This window comes from Myripristis murdjan, chromosome 20, assembly GCF_902150065.1.
Source record: "Myripristis murdjan chromosome 20, fMyrMur1.1, whole genome shotgun sequence".
Taxonomy (NCBI): Eukaryota; Metazoa; Chordata; class Actinopteri; order Holocentriformes; family Holocentridae; genus Myripristis; species Myripristis murdjan.
In genome coordinates, this window is record NC_043999.1 from 23,368,301 (window position 1) to 23,391,774 (window position 23,474).

At 40.6% G+C, this 23,474-nt stretch overlaps 1 protein-coding gene across 4 annotated transcripts in view; it reads left to right on the top strand.

Annotated features, from left to right (window-relative positions):
• arhgap29a (Rho GTPase activating protein 29a) overlaps nt 1–23,474 on the top strand; it is a 45,267-nt gene that overhangs the window by 5,758 nt on the left and 16,035 nt on the right. For 2 of the 4 annotated variants that reach the window (XM_030079143.1, XM_030079144.1), the window contains exons 3-12: nt 12,003–12,146; nt 15,603–15,699; nt 16,013–16,085; nt 16,679–16,739; nt 17,758–17,904; nt 19,859–19,923; nt 20,060–20,170; nt 20,328–20,408; nt 21,948–22,130; nt 23,138–23,275. In XM_030079143.1, coding sequence (XP_029935003.1) covers nt 12,003–12,146; nt 15,603–15,699; nt 16,013–16,085; nt 16,679–16,739; nt 17,758–17,904; nt 19,859–19,923; nt 20,060–20,170; nt 20,328–20,408; nt 21,948–22,130; nt 23,138–23,275 — 1,100 coding nt within the window. Of the gene's footprint in view, nt 1–12,002; nt 12,147–13,973; nt 14,472–15,602; nt 15,700–16,012; nt 16,086–16,678; nt 16,740–17,364; nt 17,393–17,757; nt 17,905–19,858; nt 19,924–20,059; nt 20,171–20,327; nt 20,409–21,947; nt 22,131–23,137; nt 23,276–23,474 lie in introns of those variants that run through there. The other 2 variants (XM_030079146.1, XM_030079147.1) reach the window with 2 other exon arrangements.

Sequence of the window (23,474 nt, forward strand, 5' to 3'; positions counted from 1 at the left end):
GTGTATTGTTGTTCTGGGACAGGTGTGACATTGATGATTATATGTGCTGCTCAGCTCTGCCAAGCAGAATGATGGCTTGTTTAATGCATCAGCCGTATAAGAATGACAACAACACCAGAGAGTGATTCACTTAGTGACATTGAAGAAAGCAGGTTGTTACAGGAAGGGTTTTTTACTGTTGAAAGGGACACTTCAAGTACGTATTAAACTATCATTTTTCAATATCTTGAGTATTCTACATGAACCTGTATCCTAGGTCAAAGCAGTATGGATGCAGAGGATCTTGTTGAGCCATGATTTAAAAAAAAAAAGTATTCTCTTTCCTCAGCAGTAGATCTGGTATAGGCTGCTTTTTGTTTATCAACTCTGCATCAGGACATTGATACTTTGCACTTCTCTGGCAGCTCTTGTGAGAGTGTTATATGTACCTTTATTGTATGTACCTGTTGACATTTAAGTTTCACTTTACCACTACAAAACAAGACTTACTTTAGAATATATATTTTTTTAACTTATTCTAGTCTTTTTGCATTTAATTTGTGATATTAAAGTGGTAGCTGTCAGCATTTACATCACATTCGTGCATTTAGATGACTTATTCAGGGAACTTAACCTGCATGAATGAAGGTTAAGTTTTTTGCTCCGCTGCATATGGCTGTGGTGATAGCCTCACTGGCTGCTGATCCTGTGATACTTTGGTCACTGGATGGTCTCTGTAACCAGCAAACCAACCTGCCAGTGACACTGCTCCACCTCTCAGATGTAGTATAATACCTGTAGGGTTGCAACTAACATTTATTTTCACTGTTGATTAATGTGCCGTTGATTCTTTTCAATTGATCAGATAAAAATTTTGACTGTAAAATGTTGAAAATAATAGATACCAAAGCAATGTCTTCAGTTTTCTTCCTGAGCTTGACAAAAAGCCCCAAAACCCAATTTTCTTTTTAGAACATTGACTCATTTATTACAAATGACCTCATCTCTCTCTATCAGTGCGGGTTTGGTTGCATTGTTTTTCTCTCACTGAATATGTGGTTTACGATTTAATGATTAACAGGGAGCTGCTAAAATGCCTCACAAGTCTTGTGTAATGATACACTGTAAAGCACCCAAGTGCTCACAGAGTGACAGTTACAGTCAACTAGTCAAAATGTTTGAGATGCACTGTTATTGTTTTTGTTTTTGTTTTTTTTGTCCCATGTGATTGCTAGTGTGAAGATGGCACAGGAGTTGCAATGGATTATATAATCGATTGATTGATTTGTTTTGGCTTGTTTACATGTGCTTTTAGTTGAAGTCTGTTAACATGAGAGAAAGTAAGGGGTGGAGCCGAAGTATTCCACCATGATACCAAAGCTATGTGGGAACGTGACTGTAGTCTGGGAAAACCTAAATGCTATTTTAGTGATTTGTGATCTAAAGCACCCCCTGTTAAATACCAGCCTAAAATTAGCCCAACTTGGGCTTTTCACTGACCATTCCAGACTTTGGCTGAAGCCGTGCTCTGTTTAGATGGTCTCTCCCTGTGGGTCTAGGGTCCACTGTAAAGCATCTCAAGCTGCCTCTTGCTTCCATAAAGCTCCTTTTATGGTCGCCTCCACTGTATCCATATTTAAAACCACTGTAAATTAGTCCTAGCAAAGAACATGCAGCCTTGACCATGTACATGTGAAGATCCAGTTACATTCATAGTTTAAGATTCTGGACCATAAATTTGAATTTTCCACATATCTCAGTTTAACCATACGTTTATCTTGCTAACTAAGCTGCTTGTCAGGATTTCTTGCATTGGGTTCATTTCTTTGGAAATGAACCCAACATTACCATTAGCTGAAGCAATGGTAAGATCTGTTTTGTGGATTAACTTTGAGGATTTAACTGCTTGCTGAGATGACATATGCTGCATGGCTTTTATACCCTCTGCTCAGGGAAACAAAGCATGAAATAATGGTAAACAGAGAGTCAAAGTGTATTCAGAAATGCAACCCCTGTGAGGGCATACTGGATGCAGGTGCCCTTGCCATGCTGATTTGTCAAGTTTAATGGCCCAACAGCACTTTAAGATTTGTAGGTTGTTTTCCACGTTGGAGCCCAAGGGATCTCTCTCTCCCTCTCTTTCTGCCTCTCTCTCTCTCTCTCTCTCTCTCTCTCTCTCCCCCTCTCTGGCTCTCTCCCTCTCTCACATCCTACCTGCCTTGCTCATGAAAAGATTTATGGTTATGCGCACTGTTGTGGCAGGGGTAACATTGTTCCTGAGGGGGGTGGTGCCTGCCACACACTCTTAACACACTGCACAAGATGAGCTTGTGTAGTGTGAAGGGATTGCAGGCCCTGATGGGGAGTAGCCTAGTAAAACACAGTGTTTGTTCCATCTCTGTTTGTTTTCAGGAAGGGGGAAAAGCACTGTAAATTGCAAACATCACAATGTCCTGTCAGACATAGAGGTCCCATGGAGGTTTTTGATGACACTGTATCTCTTCTTGTTTCTTCTCAGATCTGAAGAGCAGGAGTAGTAGCTGGCCTTGACAACTTTGTCAGGCCAGCTACTGCTGAAATGTTCGGATAAGGCATCCCGTTATCCAAACGTTTCTTTACCTGTCAGACTGTCGGTCACAGGCTTAAAATGTGAGCAGAGAAAGGTAACTTATACAGAAAATGTCTGTTGGCAGTAAACAGCATAGTGTTTCCTCACCCATATCAGCAATAACCGTTTTTTACCAAACACCGTTTTGGTTGCATGGTCAGAACACAACCAATTGCTTATGGGATTAAGGCTTTGAAACCAAGATGGCAAATTTATCTTCTCGACAAGTTTAAGTTTTAGATAACCCACCAGTCTTTGAGTAATAACCTTTGAGATGTTGCTTTAGTATGGCAAACAGGTTTTATGCCTTTATTTTTTGCTAATTCCCATTCATATTGTCTCAGCATCATTTGAGGTTGTTGTTTACTTGGAATTGTATTCCACAATATTCTCTATATGCACACAGTGGCCATCATAGTCATCACGCTCAAAGTGAGAAGTTCAAATTCTGTAAACAAAAGCATAATGTCATGCTACTTTGTTCCAGGTTGCACATTTTTCAAACATTAAGATTATGACAAAACATTATCATTTCATGGCTTCCCCTCTGAAGAATAAAGAAAAAAAGAAAACAGTGGATAGTGAAAAAACAACATATTTGATTATTCATTATCCTCTGAGCACTAAAATTTGATAATAGTGTTAGTGCCTGATTGGACTGTGTTGAAGGCTGGCAAGAAGCTGCCACAGAGGGCTATGTTTTCATCACTATCCCTAGCACCAAGTTTTTGTTACATATTGCTATGAATAATGAATGAATTTGGGTTGGAAATTTCTGACCCTAAACTTTAAATGTGAAATATCAATCAGCATTTTTTTAAGTTCACTGAAGCTTGGAAGTAAAAATGCACTAGATGTAACACGATAGCACGGCTAAATTTTGCCATCAGACTTGCAATGTAATTCTATAGCTGTCTCACCTCAACCGTTGTTTTGACTTTACCTTAATGCTATCATATAGTAGGATGTGAGTGCATGCTGCTATTAGGTAATGGATGGCCAAATATGCGGTTTACCTTGAAGTATGGCCTGAGGTCCATTCTGATTTTCACTATCCATTGTTTTCTTTGTTTTGTTCAATGGGGAAGTGGTGAAATGATTATGTTTTTTCAGAATCTTGACAATTGTAAAAATAACTGGACACGAGAGTTTGACACTGTCTTTTTATTTACAGATTTGGAGCTTCCCTACCTGGGCATGTGAATATGGAATAGAGAATATATATAGAAAATATTTTGCAATTTTTTTTATTGTTTTATTGCCCAGCTCTAATTTGGTAAATTGGCCATGGTTTCCTGCCGGAGCTCTAACCTTTGGGCATGGTTGCATGTGACCCAGGCAGCCCCATGCTGTGAATAGCTCATAACTTGTTAAAGACCACTGGAGCTGATGGGAGGGAGTCCGGTGGGATAACCATTTACCGTCTTTGTCCACCAGATTGAGTAAGTTGAGGGACTTGGTCACTGTTCTCACTGAAAGGAAGAAGGGACCCTGTTTGATATGGAGGTAAACAGACTGAGCGTGAAGCGTGGGCAAGACTAAACAGCTTCCACCCTCTGGCAGGGCTCAAATTGGGTCCTGTTGGGTGTAGAAAGGGCAAGGGAGGAGGGAAGAGCTTATAAGCACCGAGCAAAACCACCAAAGCATAGTGCTCACTTTCAAAAGTATCAGCTCTCTTCTGAATGTGCTCTGCTAAATGACAATGGCCCAGAGCAAATATATAGCCTGTCCCTCTAACCATTGTGACAGAATCCAGAATCCTGCAAATCTGCATATTTCATAACTAGTGATGAATGGAAACGGGGCCTCTTTAACTTGTGCAGGGGGCTCTTTGGCATTAAGATGTTCTTTACCCTCAATAGCAAGACTGACACATGAGCAAATCTACATCCCCTCCAGGCAGTAGGGCTTGGAGAGCTTCAAACCTGTGCAATGCCAGTGTCTGCTCAAATTGCTAATGGCCAAGTCAATGAACAAAACTAGAACACACCCAGGGCCCCTGTTTTTTTTACTTTAAACCTTGGATGTCTTGGCCTGTACCATCCAATTATAGTTACTGATGACACATTCATTAGATTTGAAAATAATAACGTTCTTATAATAAGAGCCTCTTGCAATAAAAATAAAAAATAGTAATGTCCTCAAAAATCATTTTTAAGTAAATTTCATTCATTTTGACTTTGGACAAAAATTGAAATCAGTAAAAGTCAGCTGTTTAAGGCTGACTTTTGCCCTATTGTCCTCAACAGTATGTATGCGCTCCCATTCTGCCTCTTGACTGGTGTGCTAAAGGGGCCCGTCTGGTCAATCGGGCTTAGCTCTTGTGAAGTAGAGCTCGCAGCTCCCCGGCCTGCAAATGTTCATTTGCCCACGATAAACACCGTGGCAAGCCGCTGTAGTCTGTCCAGGCCAATGCCTCACTGTTTTGGCTGCCAGCTAGAGGTTGCACCGTGGGGGGATTTGCGTTTTTTCTTAAAGAAAATAGTTGGAATGCCAGCCTTCAGAGCTTTGCATCAACAGTAGGCGGGGGAGGTGGTGATGGCGGTAATGTGGGGGCATATCAAGAGAGAAAGGTTGCCTGTCTTTCCTCACTGTGACAGACAGCTCTAAAGAGAAATGAAAGAGGGGAAAAAAGCAAATTCTTGACTCCACACTAGGCATCTCATTGATATGCTAAGGACTAAGCAGAGAAATATCCAAGGATAAACATGGCTGTTGACTAGAAACAGGTTTGGAACATTATTCACCTTTGGCATTGATGGTGATTGTGAACATCTTAACGGCGTTAACGGCGTTTGGGATTTCTGGTATTACGTTTAATACCTCATATTCCATATTCCTCCAAATCTCAATCAATGAAAATATCAGTGATTTAAAATCTACAGGCTTCCCTGAGCATACAGTTTTTAAAATCAGCATTGGGTTTCTTTTTGCTAACAACTAAGGGGGCCGACCAAGGTAGCGCCTCATAGAGTGGGAACACAAGAGCCCCCTAACTAGGCAGAAGGTGCTGTATGTCTATCCTGGGGCTCTTTTTAAATGCTGGCTCTTTGTGTATGTAGTCATGGGAAAGAGAGCTTGAAAGGTGGAGCAACATGGATTGCCATGGTATGAGCACAGAAGTCTGGGAAGGCAAAGGCCAACTGCCTTTTAGCACGTGCATGTAATCTGCTAATCCTGGGAGTGGACTGCCGGTGGTCTATCGACAGGCAGGGACCACGGCCACTGGCCACAGGAAGCATGTAAGGGAGGGGGGTATATAGGGGATATATGGGCCACCCATTGGAGTGACCTTATCCAAGTGTTAAAGGTTAAGTGGATCCATTTTGCATGACCCCCACCCTTATGGTTGAACAAATGGTTCAGTTTTTAGATTGGAATGATTTTGGTCATTTTTAGCTTTTTGGCATGCCCTATAGAGGATGGGATACTGTTGAGTGGGGAATGTGTCAAGGAATGTGGCATTTCACCCAAAACAATTAAAGAAGAATCCATTTGAACAAAATAAAGGTTATTGAGTCATGCAGTGATTGATTATCAAGCCCACATTTGGTTTCCCGTTCTTTGTTGAAGAGGAGGGTTCTCAAAGAAGCCCCTTGAAAGTAGTCTCTCCACAGCCATTTGATGAGTGCACATTTTCTTTTAAACAAGTGCCACACCAGAGTTCTAGTTGGTTATTCAGGGGGTGAGTTACTGGAATGTCCAGCTGTGGCCTGACTCAGTGGGACACACTGAGAGGTTTTGATTGACATTAGTCATGGGTAGCCTGTCCAACACCCTATTTAGCGCCCTTTGCCATGAGCTCCTTCCATTTGATCGGACCTCTGCAACCCAGTTGTGACATGTTTAGTGATTTCACACTTGCTTTGTGGCAATAAGCTCCCCTCCGTTCTCTCAAATGTTTTGAAGCATAAATAATACATTGCTCCCATGATTTGCAATGCATGACTGAGCATAGCTAGGGTCACAGCGAAAGGAATGTTGCCAAGTCATATTGTATCAGGCCCTAGTGGACGTTTTGTGCTATAAAGGAATCATGCAGTTGATGTTAAGTGATATTTCACTTTTGTGAACAGCCAAGAAAAAGCATCAGTAATATAATGGTAATGACTGTGGATAAGAAAATAATGTTTTTGATATGTTGTTCCATGCAATGTTGGCCAGTGTGCATTATCAGAGACTTTATTCACCACATGACATTCAGAATGTGAACAGCCTAGTTTAATGACTACCTTGCCAAACCAGTGTCTCTCACCCCAGGGGTCCTTAAAGGAGTTCCAGGGAGTCACAAGCACAGCAAGGAACACTTTAATTTCACTATAATTACTTCACTGGACCTGAAACCAAATAGACACCACTGTTACATCCATGTATAGCCTGCATTAGGGAAAGTTCTATAATCCATTCTGAAATTGACAATGAAATTCCTCCTGTTTGAGGCCTCTGAGACAAAATCAAACAGGAGTCTGTATTTTAATGTGTGTCTATTTTGTTTGTGACATGAAATGTTTGTGAGCATGGCACTAGACAGCTGTCCTCTACACTAGGGGCGACTGAATGTTTTGGTATTGAGGTGTCATCTCGATGGTGAATGATCCGACAATGTTTTCATTATGGATCCCCCTCCACCCCTCATTCCCGCAACTCCCGTCCTTGCACCCTAACAAGAGGCTGGAATGTTGGGTTTCCATGACGCTAATGAAGTAAAAACCTGGCAATGTGTTGCTGGCAGCCTCTGAGCAGCTCCTGATCCGCGGCCTCCTTCTCATCAGGATCAGAGTCTGATCCCCCTGTAGCCTTCATTCACCAGGGCTTTTTATACCCGGAATGTCTCTCACTCTCTCCTTCTCTCATAACCCCTGGTGAAGCTGGGACGTGGGGTGTAGGGGTAAATTTGGGACAAATCCCAAGGGAGAGCACTACCACAAAGAACACACAACCCCCTTCCTCCTTTTTTTTTCTCCCGCACCCTCCACCAGTCCTCCCCTATCACTCTTTGCAACCCCCACACCCCTAGCCATCTCACACACACACACACACACACACACACACACACACATGCATGCACCTTCCTTCTCTCCTGTGAAAAGTGAAAAGCTTTCGTTGTGATTTATTGTTCCATAAATGCTTCATGTGGCAGGCTCATGAGGCGACCAGTCCCACTGTTTGCTAGTGGCCCCAGGGACAATAGTGAGGTTTCCGCACTCAAACAAGTCCTTACTCAAAACCCAGCGGTCCTCCCTAGTGAAAACAAAATCATTCTTCCCAGCAGTTTGTTTGGTTTTTACTTGTTTTCAAACAGCTATAGAGGAATATTTGCATATTAAAACATCTCTTTTCACAACTTTTTTTCCACAAACTTTTCCTGTTCTGACTTTTTCTCTAATCTTAAATTGACAGTACCCCTGCTGACACAAAATGCACTAGTGAGATGTGCGTTTAGCCGGCCCTCCCTGGTGGGAACGAGTCCTCTCCCCTTTGTGTCACATTCAAATTGGCAGTTGTGGGGTTAAATCATCAGCCTCTGTACATTATACTGTGTCCTGCTGGGCTTGTGGACGCAACCATAATGTCTTGCTAATTAGCCTGCATTAAGGATGGCCCAATAGGCCACACAACAGCTATTGAAGATTGAAGCCCGTGGAGCCTTGAAAGGAAGAACCTCTGTTTTGTGGTTATTCAGGGTTTAGGTTAGTTCTTAATAAACCTCAAGCTTGCCCAAGCCTAATGCCCCCGAGCTTTAGGATTCAGTTACTCTGTTGGTGAATGGCCACTATATGTGGGGATGATTTACGCCATTGTGTGTGTTTTGTCATTCAAAGGATAATGTCTATAAATGGGATCTAAACTGACCAGGGCCAATTAAGGGCTTAGATTTTTAGGCGTCTCATTGTAAATTTTGACCCCTCTCCAGTCATTGTTGGCTGAGGTTCCCATATGAAGCACTGGACTTTGTAAATGGTAAATGATATAAATTAGCAAAAAAGTTTATTTAAAAATGCAACAATATCAGAAGATTATTGTTAACACTGCTAACACTTTGTGTGTGTGTGTGTGTGTGTGTGTGTGTGTGTGTGGACTCCAGGAAAGATGTCAGATTCTTTATGAACAGATAGCAGAGAGCCATATAAACAACATTCTAATCTTTCGTTTTTTTAAAGTTTTATTTTACTCATGTTCTCAGCCACCTTCATTATTCCTTATCTACAATAATGTGTGTTTGCACACATAGCCTTGTGGCTTTAGCCATGTCTGGCAGAGGTTTTGTTTTGTTTTGTTTTTTGCTGATGCTGTGTGATGCATTATCCAGTGATTGTGCTTCAGAATTTGTAGTAAAAAAAAAAATAAAAAAAATAGTAGGTTTAAACATCTTTTGCTGACTGTATGAGTGAATCATGCCACTAAATCTTATATTTAAGCTTTTTTTCACAGATTCAAATCACTAGCACCAGGATATCACATAATCTTTTTCCACAGTTATCTGTCTAACTTCTATACCCCTTTAATGTCAATTTCTTATACAGCAAAAAGTGTCAGTCTAAGAGGAACATTGAGAGCACTCAAAAGTCAAACTAATAGTTTACCAGTTTACCAGTTCTGAATTTTCAATCATTAGTAGTATTATTGTTCTTGTTGTTAGTCATGCTAGTAGCATTACTATTGTTGTTATTAGTAGTAGTAGATTGCGATAGCATTAAGTGGGAATGTATTCCATACAGTCATCTTTTGGATGACAGATTAATTGTGCTTTGAACTTATGTTCATATAAACATATGGGCCAAGACGTTTTCCACTGTTGTTAGTCACAGAGTCTCAGTGTGATGCATGGCAGAGCCAGAAACACACCACTGGCCTTCTTCCTGCCTAAATGGGAATGGGAGGGCTGAAACAAAAGGAAAGTGGCTTTCGTCATCAAAAAACCACCAGGTTCTTGCCACTGGAAAGAGCTGTGCATGACATTTGATGAAGATGGATGAAGATGGTTGCTATGGAGGAGGATAGGACTGTCTATGTCCTGTGGAGAAGCTTTTGGTCAGAGGCAGCAGGCCATGTTGGCATGAGGTAGTTAAAACATTTTTTCATTCCTGGAATAGGCTGGGCCTTGTAGTTCTGTCATATAAGATGCATGATGGCTTTAAATCCGTCAAATTGTAAATTTCTGGTTTTTAGAACGTTGTACTTTGCCTGTCAAGCTCAATTATTTGTATGTCTGTCTCTTGGTTCTTTTGGAATTGTTTATTGTCCACCTGAAGTGACCTTTTCACCCCCTCGCAGTGTTTTTAGGTTCTGAGTTATAATGCCTTCCCTGATTGCCCCAGTTCCTTGGGTTTATTGTAAGTTGTCCATTGTTGGTCTCCTGGAGGCTGATTGGCTGTGTTGAATCTGTCAAGCAACCATATACACGGTCCTTTGGCTCGTTATGAGTGTCACATCGTATTCATTGGAGAAAGTGAGTCTGCCAGCCTGCCATAAGCAGCCCCTACTTACACCAGTCGTACTGGAATGCTTGTACTTTGTACACTGAAAGCACCTTTATACAGTGTAGCTTGATAAGTAGAACATGGTGCAAACACTGCCAGGATTATGTTTGATTCCTGCAGGGCTCATGCATGATATCAACTCATTTAACAGGGTTTTTTTGTTATATTAAGTAATTGTTTTGATTGATGGCTGCCAGCATATTTTCTCAGAGCTGCTCACTGGAGTTTTGGTGATTGTTGTGACCTGTTGGTCAATGTGAACTGGTCACCTACTGGTCAGTTGGCTGGATTTCCGGGTCAGGCAGCAGCTGGCTTTGTCATGGCGGCCACACAGACCCAGCAACATTAGTCCCACTGCCGGCCCTTTTTGTCCCACTCCAAAAAAGAGGGCTAACAAATAAAAGAAAAAATGGGAGACGGCTAAAGTCTTTCTGATCCCCGTTTCCATACGACGGGTAATCCAGGGGTGACTGTCAGCACAAAATGTGGCTTTGACTGCCTGCACCCGTGTTTTGTGTGTGTGTGTGTGTGTGTGTGTGTGTGTGAGAGAGAGAGATCATAAAACCACACATCTCTCTCAGCCCCCCCCTCCCCTTACCTCTAGTATCAGTGGGCCTGGGAAAGCCACCCACAGTGAGCTGTGTCAGGGCTGTGTCACACTACCCTGCAGTGCTCAATAAAAGCTTCCAATGAGTTGTAAAGCACATCTTAAGCTTAGCTCACATACTCATTCACATTTTCTTATTCTGACCTCACTCCTCAGCTATGCCAAGAGCAAGTTATCAAGGTGACTTGAAAGCAAAGTGCATGTTTTCCATGTGTAAAACCACAGTGTGGTCACTTACATACCTGAGATACCAAGTTCTCTTTTCCTAGATGACTAGCTAACTGCTAATTCCCGAAAGATCACTCCAGGTCATGTTTAGTTATGCATTTGGCCATTAGGTTAGTCCCATTTGAGTACTGTGTGTAAGTTTGCTGAAGGCTGTGGAATCCAGCCGTCTCTGCTTTATTGTCTAGTTGCCTGGACAAACTATTGACTTTTAGCAACCGGGACTGCTCTGAATGTGTGAATGGCAGTGTTACTGTGACATGACTGCTGTGCTCATGCTTTAAACCAGCTGCAGTGTCATATGATAATCATAGTGCAAACAAAGTTCCTAAATTTCTTATTGGCATTAAGTTACTCCATAGATTTAACATATTTTTAAATCAGTCTCTATGTATCATTCTATCTATTTGTGTGTGTGTGTGTGTGTGTGTGTGTGTGTGTGTGTGTATCTGTATCTATATCTATCTGTTTATCTATATCTATATCAATCGATAGATAGATAGATATAGATGTGGATGTACCACTATAAAAGTTTCCTGTGAAAACTAGCTAGCCTGGCTGTACATGATGTGGCCTGTAGTGTTAAAATAATTTAGCTGTGACTACATTTTCTAAAAATGCATGATGCACCAGGTATTTTCTTTTCTTCATTGATAAGGTATTAAGGGAACAGGAATCACAGTAGGGGAGACATATGACTTTATTCCTGTGTTGGGGGGGTTTAAGGTGAAATGCCAAAATAGTGCCAGCTGTGGTATCTACAAGTTTTCCATCCCGTGTTATAAAGGTTTTGTGTGTAGACAGTGCAATAAACAATATACTAAATTTAAAGCATGATGCTCTGCCTCCTCAAAGACTCGAGCTATGCCTCTTCATTCAGATAAAAATATTATTGGAGTCTGAAAAGTGACATTAACTTTAGCTTCAGCTACAAATGAATGCAAATGTGAGTATAGCAAATGGGGAGTATTAAACATAACACAACCTACTGTTTGAACGTTGTCTAGAACATATTTAGGAAGTAGTAGGAGTTACAACATTATGAGGGCAGTTGAACACGTATTAATTTCCAGTCATTTAAAAATTGCCTGTGACTTTACAGAGCACCAGGACTGCCTTCATCAGGCAGTACACGAGCGTCTTGGGGAGTTGCTGCGAGTCTTGAAGGCCATTATCAGCAAACACCAGAGCCTCAACTCAGTGGACATTCTCAGCACGGCTGGAACCGTCATCGCCAGGGTCAAAGGTGAGCCGTGATGACCAGCACTCCCTCACACACACATGCACACTCATGTGTGACCTACTCCTCCACTTTTCCTTTGCTCTGTTTTATGTCTGTTCTTATCAAACCCCCCTTTTCCCTTGACAGTGTCTCTTCTGGACTTTTACTATTACTGTGCCCTTTTCTCTTGCACTCTTCCCAAGTCTTAAAAAAAAAATACAACTGAAAGAATTTCCTGGTGAATGTTTCTTACGAGTTTCTCTTGTAGCTTCAAAGAAAAGAAGCTCTTCAGAAGTCACTCAAGATCTTAGAATGCACCAGCGTGTGTTTAAAGCCCCATACCGAGAGTATGAAAGTATTATTTTGGAGTCAAGACATCTCATTCATTCCCATAGCAAGAGGCAGGGAGAAGCGGGTGTGAAGTCTTTTGTGCTTTGTCTGCCAGTCCAGAGGGAACTAAATTGAGGAATCCCGTTTGGTTTCTCTCTGAGATTATGATCTGGCATGCAGGTCAATTCTTAACTTGGCTGCCACACAAGAATCCCCTGAGTATACCTCGTCTCAATTTGCATTGCAAAGAAGGCCATAGAGGGACTGCATAGTTTTTGAAAAGCTTTCAGTTAATAAAGAATAGTGACATGGTGCACTGAACAAAAACTTGGGTGTTATGTATGTCTGTAGTTTACTGTCCACTGAAATATTTGGAATGCATCCCCACACACTTTGTGTGCGCATGTGTGTAGTAAATAATTTTTATGTGCACACAAATCATATCATACAGTAACATATCTACTTCTCTCATATTCCATTCAAAGCACAATACCAATACAGATTGACTAGAACCTTTTCAATAAATAAGTCAAAAATTTGAAGCTAGACAGCTAGCATGTAGAACATTTTTTGTTAGCCACATAATGCCACTGAATGGGCGAACTGGCATCCAGTACTGCTGATAAGATTTCCAGCTTTTATCCAGAACTGCTTTTTCAACAGTAACTGGCTACAGAACAAACAGGTTCTTGTGATGTGTGGCTTAATAATTTAATAGGTTTAGTATTTAATTCTAATTAACTATTCACTCCTGTCATAAAACTGTGTTGTTGTGTTGCAACGGAGTGTACCTGCAACTTTTTTTTCTGCCACTAGGTGGCCAGAATGACTCTCCTCTTGACTCCTTTACAGTGTCAAGGCTATATAAGCTGTACACTCATACAGAGACCATTATCACTATCACAGCTCAGAACTGTTCAGCCTCTTGATAAGTGGTTACATAACTTAGCTTGTAAATTGTTGTAATGGACTATTTACATTAAGTTCATTTGCTGTTTTGTGACTTCAGCCAGAAGTTTGTTTTATTGCTTGAAAGAAGACAGTTTGAATAAGAATAATTATTTTTTCACTAAACATGAATGTAAGGAACATTCCAGGGGAGTCTGTCTTGTATCCAGACACTTCAGCACACTCTGAGATGTTTTCAAACTCTCAAGCCAAAAGGAGGGCATTCATAGTGTTGTCACTCTTCCCATCCCATCAATATTCCCACAAACTCCTCACTATACCTCCACATCAGTGTTTTTTGTTAGCCAAGATCCTCCTATCCTGAATTTCTTCTTAGGAGCTTGCAGCTGATGAGTGTTTTGAGAGGGTTGTGCTTTCCCAATGAAACAATGCCATTTTTGCCCGATGATGTAACTTCCACGTTTGGACCACTGGTTGGGGCCTGAGCGCATACTGGCATTGTATTCGAGCAAGCCTCAGGATGTCCTGTTGGGGGTTGGGGGTGGACAGAAGAGGAGGAGATGCAACAGCACAAGAGAGTTCAACGCTCTTAACCGTGGTGGTTACTGTAGCTGGTCGTGGCTTACAGGATCTCCCAGGACCCTGTGGACGCTGAACCTCATCTGAAGCCCATAATCCTTTTTTTGACATCTTTCCTACTGGGCCTTACCAGTTCCTCAGCCTGAACTTCTGGAGAAATCTTGGGTTGGATTTATTACCTTATCAGCTACCCCTTAATCTGTATAGAGGGACATATCTTTTGGATCCTCCAAAGTAAGACAATTCATTAAGTGGTAAGAGGTGCTATTTACATATATGGACTTCTTATCCACTTGACAGCGACAGCACAGCCATGTTTCAGCCACCCACCAGTGTAGCAGAACAGTCAAGAAATCTTATTCCAGTTGAAGAGGAGAAATGGTGAAGACAGCTTTTTTTATGTTATTTTATTTTAATTTTTTTTATGAGGTGGCGAGTTGTTGATTCTTACATATGAAGCATAGTATACTCCTCTGTTGACCATCTGGATGCTAAGGAACATTGCCACTGCAGGAACATTTTCAATTTTTGGTAAGTGACGGGTGTCAATTTGTTATGTGGTACAGAAGGAATATGGCTTCAGCAAACAGAGGGAAAAGATTCATAACTGTGGAAACATGGACGCCTCTCAAAACAACCTCCTTCATCACTACTGATTTGTGAACCCAATGAAGATTAGTTCAGCAAACCTGTTTTGAACAATTTGTGGTGTGCGGTTCATCAATAAATGACTCTCTCTGAATTTTTTTAAACCAGTAAAGTCACTGCTCAAAATGCCAGAAAAATGAAAGGTTTCATATATACTTTCTATTTATAATGTTTTGCTTAGTTTGGCTCTGTAAACTCTAGAAATCCCCATTGTTCTAGTAGAAAGGAAGGAATCAGCGACATCATGGAGGTAGGGGAATGGCCAGTGACGTCACTGGATTGTTTCTTGGATTTGGTCTCTTTTCTTGGTGTCTTTCTGTTAGTTTATTTTGATTTTGCTCAGTTAGGAGAGGAAGTTTATTGTGAAGACTGATTACAGCCATATTTACTTTGGTGTTTATCCCCGGTTCTCTCTTTATTCATCTCTGTGTTTAGACATGGAGCAGGAAGCTGGTGCCTTTCCAGATTACAACCCTGTACATGCACTTGCAGTCTTTGGTTGAATTCTCTGATTGAAGGGTTTCTAGATTGGTTGTGTGATTAAGATTTTCATTCTATATTTGTTAGCATCTGTCAGTTGGCAACATACTGTATTACTCCATTGTAAACAAACATATTACACCGAAATTGAGTTATTAATTTAAAAAGTCACAGTAAATCATTCTCTGAGGTTGGATGTTTTTTTGTTTTTTTTTTAAGTGCAGGACATTTCTTTTTGGAATTACATTCATGATGTAAAGTTTTAAAATTTTTCCATGAAGGACTTAAACACTGTAATGTTCTCAAATCAAAGTTCCTGCATATGCAGCATAAGATGTTATTGAAAAGAGGTGTTCAAACACTCTATACTTTACCTCATACAGAGGAAGATTAATCATACCATGTACACGATAATTAAATGCTTTAGTCTTCATGCCTTTGGGAACACCACAAGATCAGTGGTGCCAGTGCAGGATGTCAGTTTAAACTTTCCACCAAACCTTGACTAAAGCCTACTTCATAACTCTTTGACAGGAGTGAACTTTAAGGAGGTGAATGAAGAGAACAAACAGAAGCTTTTTAGCGAGATCTACACTGCTATTGACACTTTGGCATTCACCTTTGGCAATGTGTAAGTATCATGTAGTGAGAGTGCTTGCTGTTAAATGGCTTACCTCACTATTTTGTCTTTATTACCTCATTACAACATTACTAACTTTTTGTACTACCCCTGCTTCTCCCTGTATTCATTCCTGATCTCTCACACAATTCATAACTGATAAGATTTTCCAGTGGTCAGCCATTTAATATTGACTTAAAACACAAGGATGACTGTGGTGTCAGAATGTTACAGCAGTTACAACAGTAAGTCGTCTGACCTCTGATCAGCTTCACCTTTTCTCAGCCTAATCTTTTGCCACTGATTTCTCTGTTTTTCCCTCTAGAGTGTCTGACTTCCTTATGGGAGATGTAGAGAATGGTTCAGTGTTGGGGCTGCCCCTAACTAAGAGAAGCAGGGTAAGCACTTTTTTTCCCCTCTGTGATTTTTTTATATCATAGGGTTATGGATGCAGTAATGTTTCAAATGTGTATTTATACATCAGAATTTCCCTGAAATCCATTACCATGAGCTACAAAGATCTGTCCGCTGAGCCTAATTATCTACTTAATTCAGTAAAAGTATTTAATCAGTTTGACACTTTGTGTATACTAAAGTTTAATGTTTCTAAATTATATCAAAAGGTGAAGTGACATCAGTACATTCCTCATTTGTGTACATTTACCTTTATTCAAAGAAGCCCAAATATGTGACCTGCTGCCTGCAGTTTGGCAAGTAGAGGGCAAACGTCATGAGACAGCACTAGCAAGTGCAGAAATCAGGGGTTAAGAGAGCACTTCCAGGTTGGCTTGTAGTCCTAAAATGGCCTCTGCCTGTGATAAATTGACACTGTGTATTGTTATTTTCATACAGTAGGTTTTATAACAGCTCTAAAAGGGAAGTGAAAGTTCTGATTAGCCTTATTTTGAGCAGGTTAGTTGGACATTCCAGGTAAGGAGTGGGAAATTCATCCTCTCCATTGTATATCTTTTTCTATCCGTCTATTTTCCAGTCTTTTGAGAACCTCTCTGTGGAATCTGGAGGATCTGGTCCAGAAAAAGATGATCCACCAGGTAAGACTGTTGTCTGTAATACTGCTCTACTACTTCACTCAGTGGTGATCTGTGTTTGTGTGGAGAAAAACAAATACAGAGAGAAGTGTTGGCAACAAGCTCATTAAAAAAGATGATTTATGCTATGGCATGGTTGCAGCTTTGTCGCATCGGTTATGATGCTGTGCCACTATGAGATTATGTGGGCAAGAGTAGAAGCAGCTTATTGTATTCATTCCTATTGCTGCTAAAGTAGCTTTTCTGTGTACTTGTACTTCTTCGAGTGTTTTTTAAAGTCTGAAATCTTACTTTAGTATGTTCTTGAACTTCATTTTAAATCACATATATCAGAGTACAAATGTTTTAGACTCTCCATAAGCATCATAAGCTCATCCACTGTCAGCTGGCCATTCATTCCGTTCATCCATTTTCAGTCAATGGTCTGTTGGCCAGGAAGGGAGGAGAAATCTGCTTTTACATTGTCTATGTGCTTTATTTTGTGATTTCTAGTTTTACCAATAAACAGGAAAAAGTTTGAAGTCTTCCCTCCCATCCATGTAGAGTTCATAAGATCAAATCTAACAATATAGTTTTTTTGAATAATTCCAAGTCCATTCTAAATGAACAACTTTTTTTTCCTACATAGACTTCTACACTGGAAGTCGTTGCCGTATGTAAGTGAAACCTGAGCTTGGCAATGGTGTTTCTACTTTAGTAGGATGTTGCAGTGCTCTCTCTACCCCTGTATGTGGGGTGACTGCACTATCAGCCATCAAGTCCTGGTTACCTGTCAGCTTAACCACATTACATGCAGCAGTCAATACCTATTAGCATTAGTTGCCTTCACCGGGTATTAGCACAAATGACTCTCACCAAGGTCAGCACGGGCTTTTGCCTGAGACACAGACACAGATGTTGCTAAACGCTCACATATGTCCGTCAGTGGCAAGGGGCACGGTGAATGGGGGTCAGTCAATGGCAGTCATTGTGAGGCCAGTCTTTTACAACCTTCCGTGTCGGGTCTCGGTGGTTCTCACAGGGCCTTCTCCACCACTTCGGGTTGACGAGGTGGACGGGATGCTGCAGAGGAGGGATAGCGGGGTGGAGACAGCGCTGCTCTATGCCAAGGCCTGGTCCAAATACACCAAAGAGCTCCTGGCGTGGGTGGAGAAACGTCTCAGTATGGGTGAGTCAGTTTGCAGAAGCCCCATGAAGTGGGTGGTGGGCAGGGTGATTCAAGGTCAGTTTTGGCATGTGGGAAAGTGATGACTAAGCAGCATCTGACCACTGAAGTCCAGGAAAAACATCACTTGTTATTACATGTGTTTATGTTGTGGACTTAGTGGTGTTATCAATTGTTGTTGGGTCCTCAAAAGAATTGTGCCACAGAGTAATTAGAGTTCTTAGTTTAATGCAGCTACATAATTAAACAATTGTATTGACAGATTGAGTGATATTGGCTTGAGGCAAAGTTGAGAAGATTTGCATGCATGTTCATTTTTAGTATGGGACAGTATACTAAACATGTTGGACATTCTGTTGGTTGTCAGTTATTTTCCTGATGTCACTTTCTTTTTTAGTTTCACATTTTAGCTTTGATCAATGTGAACTTGTCTGGGTTTGTTTGAGCCTCTGCTCTCTTAATTTTAGTTGTTAAATTCAGCTTAAATGCAGTAGACCTTTTTTCACAGCAGTCATTGACAAGAAATAGCTGGGTGAGGCACAGGTGTTACAACATTAATTAGGTTCTGTTCCATTTATGTCTTACAAGGCCAGGAGCCTGGTGTTTTTTTGCTTGTTCAAGACTCTACTACACTTAAAGGGAACAGAACATTTTGAATGTCATTACAACACCTGTCTTTACCTGCTATTTCATGTCAAAATAGCTGCTGTAATAGCTGCTTTTTTTTTTAAATCACCAGATACTTTGGATATACAGTAGAGCTGCACTTTGACACTGAGGGCACTTTTCCATTACATAGTATTTGCTCTATTCTCCTCGGCCCTACTTACTTTTGGTAGCCGTAACTTTTCTGGATATCATCTCTATTGCGCATAGTGTTCTCTAACGTTGAATCACCAGTAGGCACTAATCAGCATGTTGACCAGTTTTTCCTTCTTCTCTACCAGCCATTCACGAGTGTTTTATTTATTAATTTATCTATTAAATCAACAAGACCAACTCAAAATGGCTGCTTCACATGAACAATGTTAATAAAACTAAAGATTTGCAGGATTTTTTTTTTTTTTTTTTTTTTTTTTTGCATGAAGCCCTGCAGCCAGTGGGGTTTCACTATTAAATTTCTCTCTGACCAGTCAGTGGTCTGCAGCACTGTCGCCTTTTAGTATCTGCTCAGTTTGCTTTGAACCTCAGAAGAGGTGGTTCCAAAATAGTAATCATCACCAAATACTATCCTGAACTTTTGTCTAATAGAAAATGAAAAAAGTGGGTAGAGCTGAGGCAAATAGAAACGATACCATGTAATGAAAAAGTGCACGTAGTGTAGTAAAATGAGTTCTGTACATCTTGGGATAAAAGGCACCAGTGTTTTCACGTCGCTCCATCATTATGACTGGCCTTAAAACATAGCGAAGTCTCACCCAAGGTTGTGTTTGCTGTGTGACAGCTTTTGTTCAGTACTCTGGTTAATGAATAGTCTGAGTCTGAGGCTTTGTCACTTGGCAAGTCCGCACAGCACTCCAACAAGTTGGACTCAACATTTTATATCCGGCAAACATACATGTGGTTTATGTAACACATGCGCTTTGATTGGCGCTTAATTGATTGATATATATTTTTATTGCATGACCTGACAACATTATGTGATTTAATCAGGTAACATTTAAGTGGTTAACAGTTAATTACAATAAAACCAATTTGTATTCAAACGATGGTGACAGCAGTTAATATAAGCTTAATGGCACTTACATATTGCAACACATTGCAAACATTTGCCTAAGTAATTAACAGACTGTTCAATCACTGTCCACATATAATAGAGAATTGTTGACAGAATTGTTTGAAAGCTTATAGAGGTATGAATCAGTGTTTGTCATTTGGCTTCAGTTATGAAAGTCATATGTGTGTGTTATGTATGTTTTATTCATTCCAAGTAATGTGTAAATGCTGATGTTCGCAGATATCGAGTGTGCAAAGAGTTACACCAAAATGGCCGAATCTGCCAAAACGCTTGCAAGTCAACAGGTGACTGGAATAGATATTAAACATTTTATTTTAATTTTTTATTACATTTTTTACTTATTTTGGACTAGCACTGTTACCATAATATTGTCGCTAACTCTAGGCTGTTTGGGTTGACTTTTTTTCTTACTCTTTCAAGGAGTTTATGCCTTTCCGTGAGATCTACATGTCGGCTTTCAGAAACGACATTGAGTACAGCCAGGTGCTGCTTCACACTGCGGCCGCCCTCCAAAGCAACAAATTCATCCAGGTACATTAACTCAAGAAAGCAGCTATGTGATGCAATGATGAACATGAGAGTTTCCCATGAATTATTTAATGGAAAAGATGGAATTGACGGACTTTGTGTAATTGTGTGTGTGTGTGTGTGTATGTGTGTGTGTGTGTGTGTGTGTGTGTTGTTCCAGCCTCTCCAGGCCAGAAAGAATGAGCTGGACAAACTGCGAAAAGAGGTCAAGGAACAGTGGCAGAGGGAGCAAAAGAAAATGGTGGGCTGAATGCTAAAAAGGCTACTACTATGTTGATGGCCATACACAAAACACAGTCAAACATATTTCACTTTTATTTTAGATTTTATTTTTGTTTCTGACATTACTAATTGATAGTGCATGATGATTAGTAATTGACACATGCCGGGAAATTAGTTATACAGTATCTTGTATGACAGTGTAGGACATTAATGTGATCAGATGTCATTTTTGATGGACTTGTTATCTTGTTGTTATCCAGAAAACCTTTAAATTCTCTGTTTCAAATACTTTTGGTATGTAGATAGATAATGATTAACAAACTATTCGTATAATATAAATAAGCATTACGTGAATCACTGGTAAAAAGTTAAATCTGATATTTACAGTGGTTAGCAAATGGTTAATTCATGCTTTAAAAATAAAGCGTTATCATTAACCTTAAAGAGGATATGGCCTTGAAAACTGTATTTTTATCTACAGATGTTTGTCTAGATATCTTCACCTGGGGTAAACTTTATTGAATTACCTGTAAAACTCTGAGAGAGACAGAGAGAGAGACAAACACACACAGACAGTGCTGTGTGTTCAAACTGGGTTACTAGGCAAGTCATTTGCATTCAAGTGGACAGAAATCTGTAAAAGAGAGGCTGCACTTTTCCTGTCGAAGACAAACAGGGTATCTGTGGGGTCTTGAAAAGTATCAAAAGGTGATAAATCAATTTTGGGAAAATTAAAACCCTTAAAAAGTATTAAAAAGTCTTATCATGACTTCATAAAGTCTTAAATTTTGAAAGTATTAGCTGTCCAAGAGTTTGAGTCCCAAAACCATCGTAAAGTGTGTGAATTTATTCATTTTTATTAAAAAACAAAGATGAACAGGTACATAAAAAACTAGGCTATTGTGGGTGCGCTCATAAATTGTCTCTTAGAACGGCAGAGCAAGCAGGCGGGCAGGCGGGCGGGTGGAAATTCAGAAGCACAAAGTACGCTCTGGCGCTCCCAGTGCATATTACCAACGCACCAAAATGTTACATGAAGCCCTGAAAGAACGGAAGAGAAGGCTGATGAACGCATGGATGGCTGAACGGTAACATAATGGGAAAGTGCAAATTTGCAGCGTCCTGGCTGGAAATGCCGGACTGGCTGCTGGTTGCAGCCAGTCGAGGGGAACGTCAGGGAGGCATATTGTACATTATGCAAGAAGAAGATAAGCATTGTGTCAATGGGAATTAATTAACTGAATTTTGTTGTATCATAGTGGTCTATAGTCTATCACAAACTAAAACTGTTAAGTTAAAAATATCACTGATGTAAATGGTTACAGCTTGAAGAGGCCATGAGGTATTAAAATATATTGAGAAGGTCTTGAAAAAGTCTTAAAAAGGTATTAAAATTAACTTCAAGATTCCTGCATATACCCTGACAAAGCTTTCACAGGCTGAGGAGAAATGGGACGTTTAAGATGGCCACGCTTATTCTGCACAGTTCTGTTGTGCTTTTGTGTGTTGTGTTTGTATGTTTATGTCCATGTCTTACGCACTTCATGTGTCTCTTCAGCATGATGCGGAAAATGCCTTGAGGAAAGCTCGACTGCTGCAGGCCCAGCGGCAGGAGGAGTACGAGAAGGCCAAGGTGTCCACCAGCCGCCTGGAGGAGGAGCAGATGGGTGGAGGAGGAGGAGCAGCAGCAGCCAAACAGCTGGAGAGGCGGCGCAGGCTGGAGGAGGAGGCCCTGCAGAAGGTACAGCGCCTCACCTCTGAGACATTTGGCTCATGTAATGAGACCTGCTACAGGTTCCTAGGGCACCAAATACCCCTTTCCACCAAAGGAACGCTTCTTGGAACACTGGAACCTTATTGAGGAGCCAGAAACGTTTACCCTTGTTAGCAGTGGAGGAACCAGCCTCTCATTTTGCCTTGGGTGTTCAGTTCCTGGGCCCTAAGCGGTCCCTGCAACCGGCATTGTACTCTGAATTCCTGGGGGTTGTTGGGATGGAGTTTGCTCACTGAACATCTCTGATTGATTAAATCATATTAAATAAAGAGAACAAAAGTAACAGAAGCAGTAAGAGAGAAACACACCGTGGTCTCCATTTGCGACTGTACACCGGCTGCTCTTCAATACTAAAAATAAGCAGTTCCCTCTTTTCAGCTCTTGCTTTGTAGCATTCTTGATCTCATTTTCAACCTCCACATCTCCAAACCCAAATGAAAGATCAGTGGCTCTGGAGTAAGTCCACATGAACAAATCAGCTTCAACATCTTCCATATTTACTGTTTTGATATTGCCAGTTACACACAAAATGGCATTTGCACTGAATTCTGTATTGACAGGATATGATGGAAAAGCAAACAATTAAACAAATTTAACAAAAGAGCACAGGGTCCTCGATTTTTTTCCCCCAAGAACTTTTATCAAAGAGGAAGAAAGTTACCAGGAAATTTGGCCTAGGAACCTTTTGGTGGAAAAGGGGCAATGCTTCTCTTTAGTTCCGTAATTATTTTATTTCTGCTGAGGTGCATAGCTCATTGTTAATGTTTATTTGTGTATTTTCCTGTTTTACCTCGTTACACGGTTTGTTTAACTGCTACATAACTGCTGCATAACATTTGTACTTGCTATATCACTTCTTGTTCAGCTTGTCTTGCACTTCCACATCCTTCACCCGGCAGTCAAATCTGTTAGATGATTTTGCTCAGTGTGTAGTGTTGTGAATTGTGATGAACGGCCTGTGTTTTGTCTGTCAGGCCGAAGAGGCCAGGGAGCACTGCAAAGCCTGTCAGATTGATGTTGCAGAGAAGAGAATGGACCTGGCCAACACCAAGAGTGAGATTCTCACCCAACTGAGAGAGATGATCTTCCAATGCGACCTCACCCTCAAGGCTGTATGTTCAGAGTTTTGTGATGTAAATTTTGATTGACTGTGACTGCTTGAAGTTAAGCTCAATTTAGTCTTTAGACAGACATGTTTGTAACATTTCTTGCTAATACTTGGTTAGTTTTTTCCAGTCATTCTATAATAAGTTATAAAGAAATTCAACAGTCATAGGGTTAAAGGTAAGCTAGTTAGTTGGTTGGTGCTGC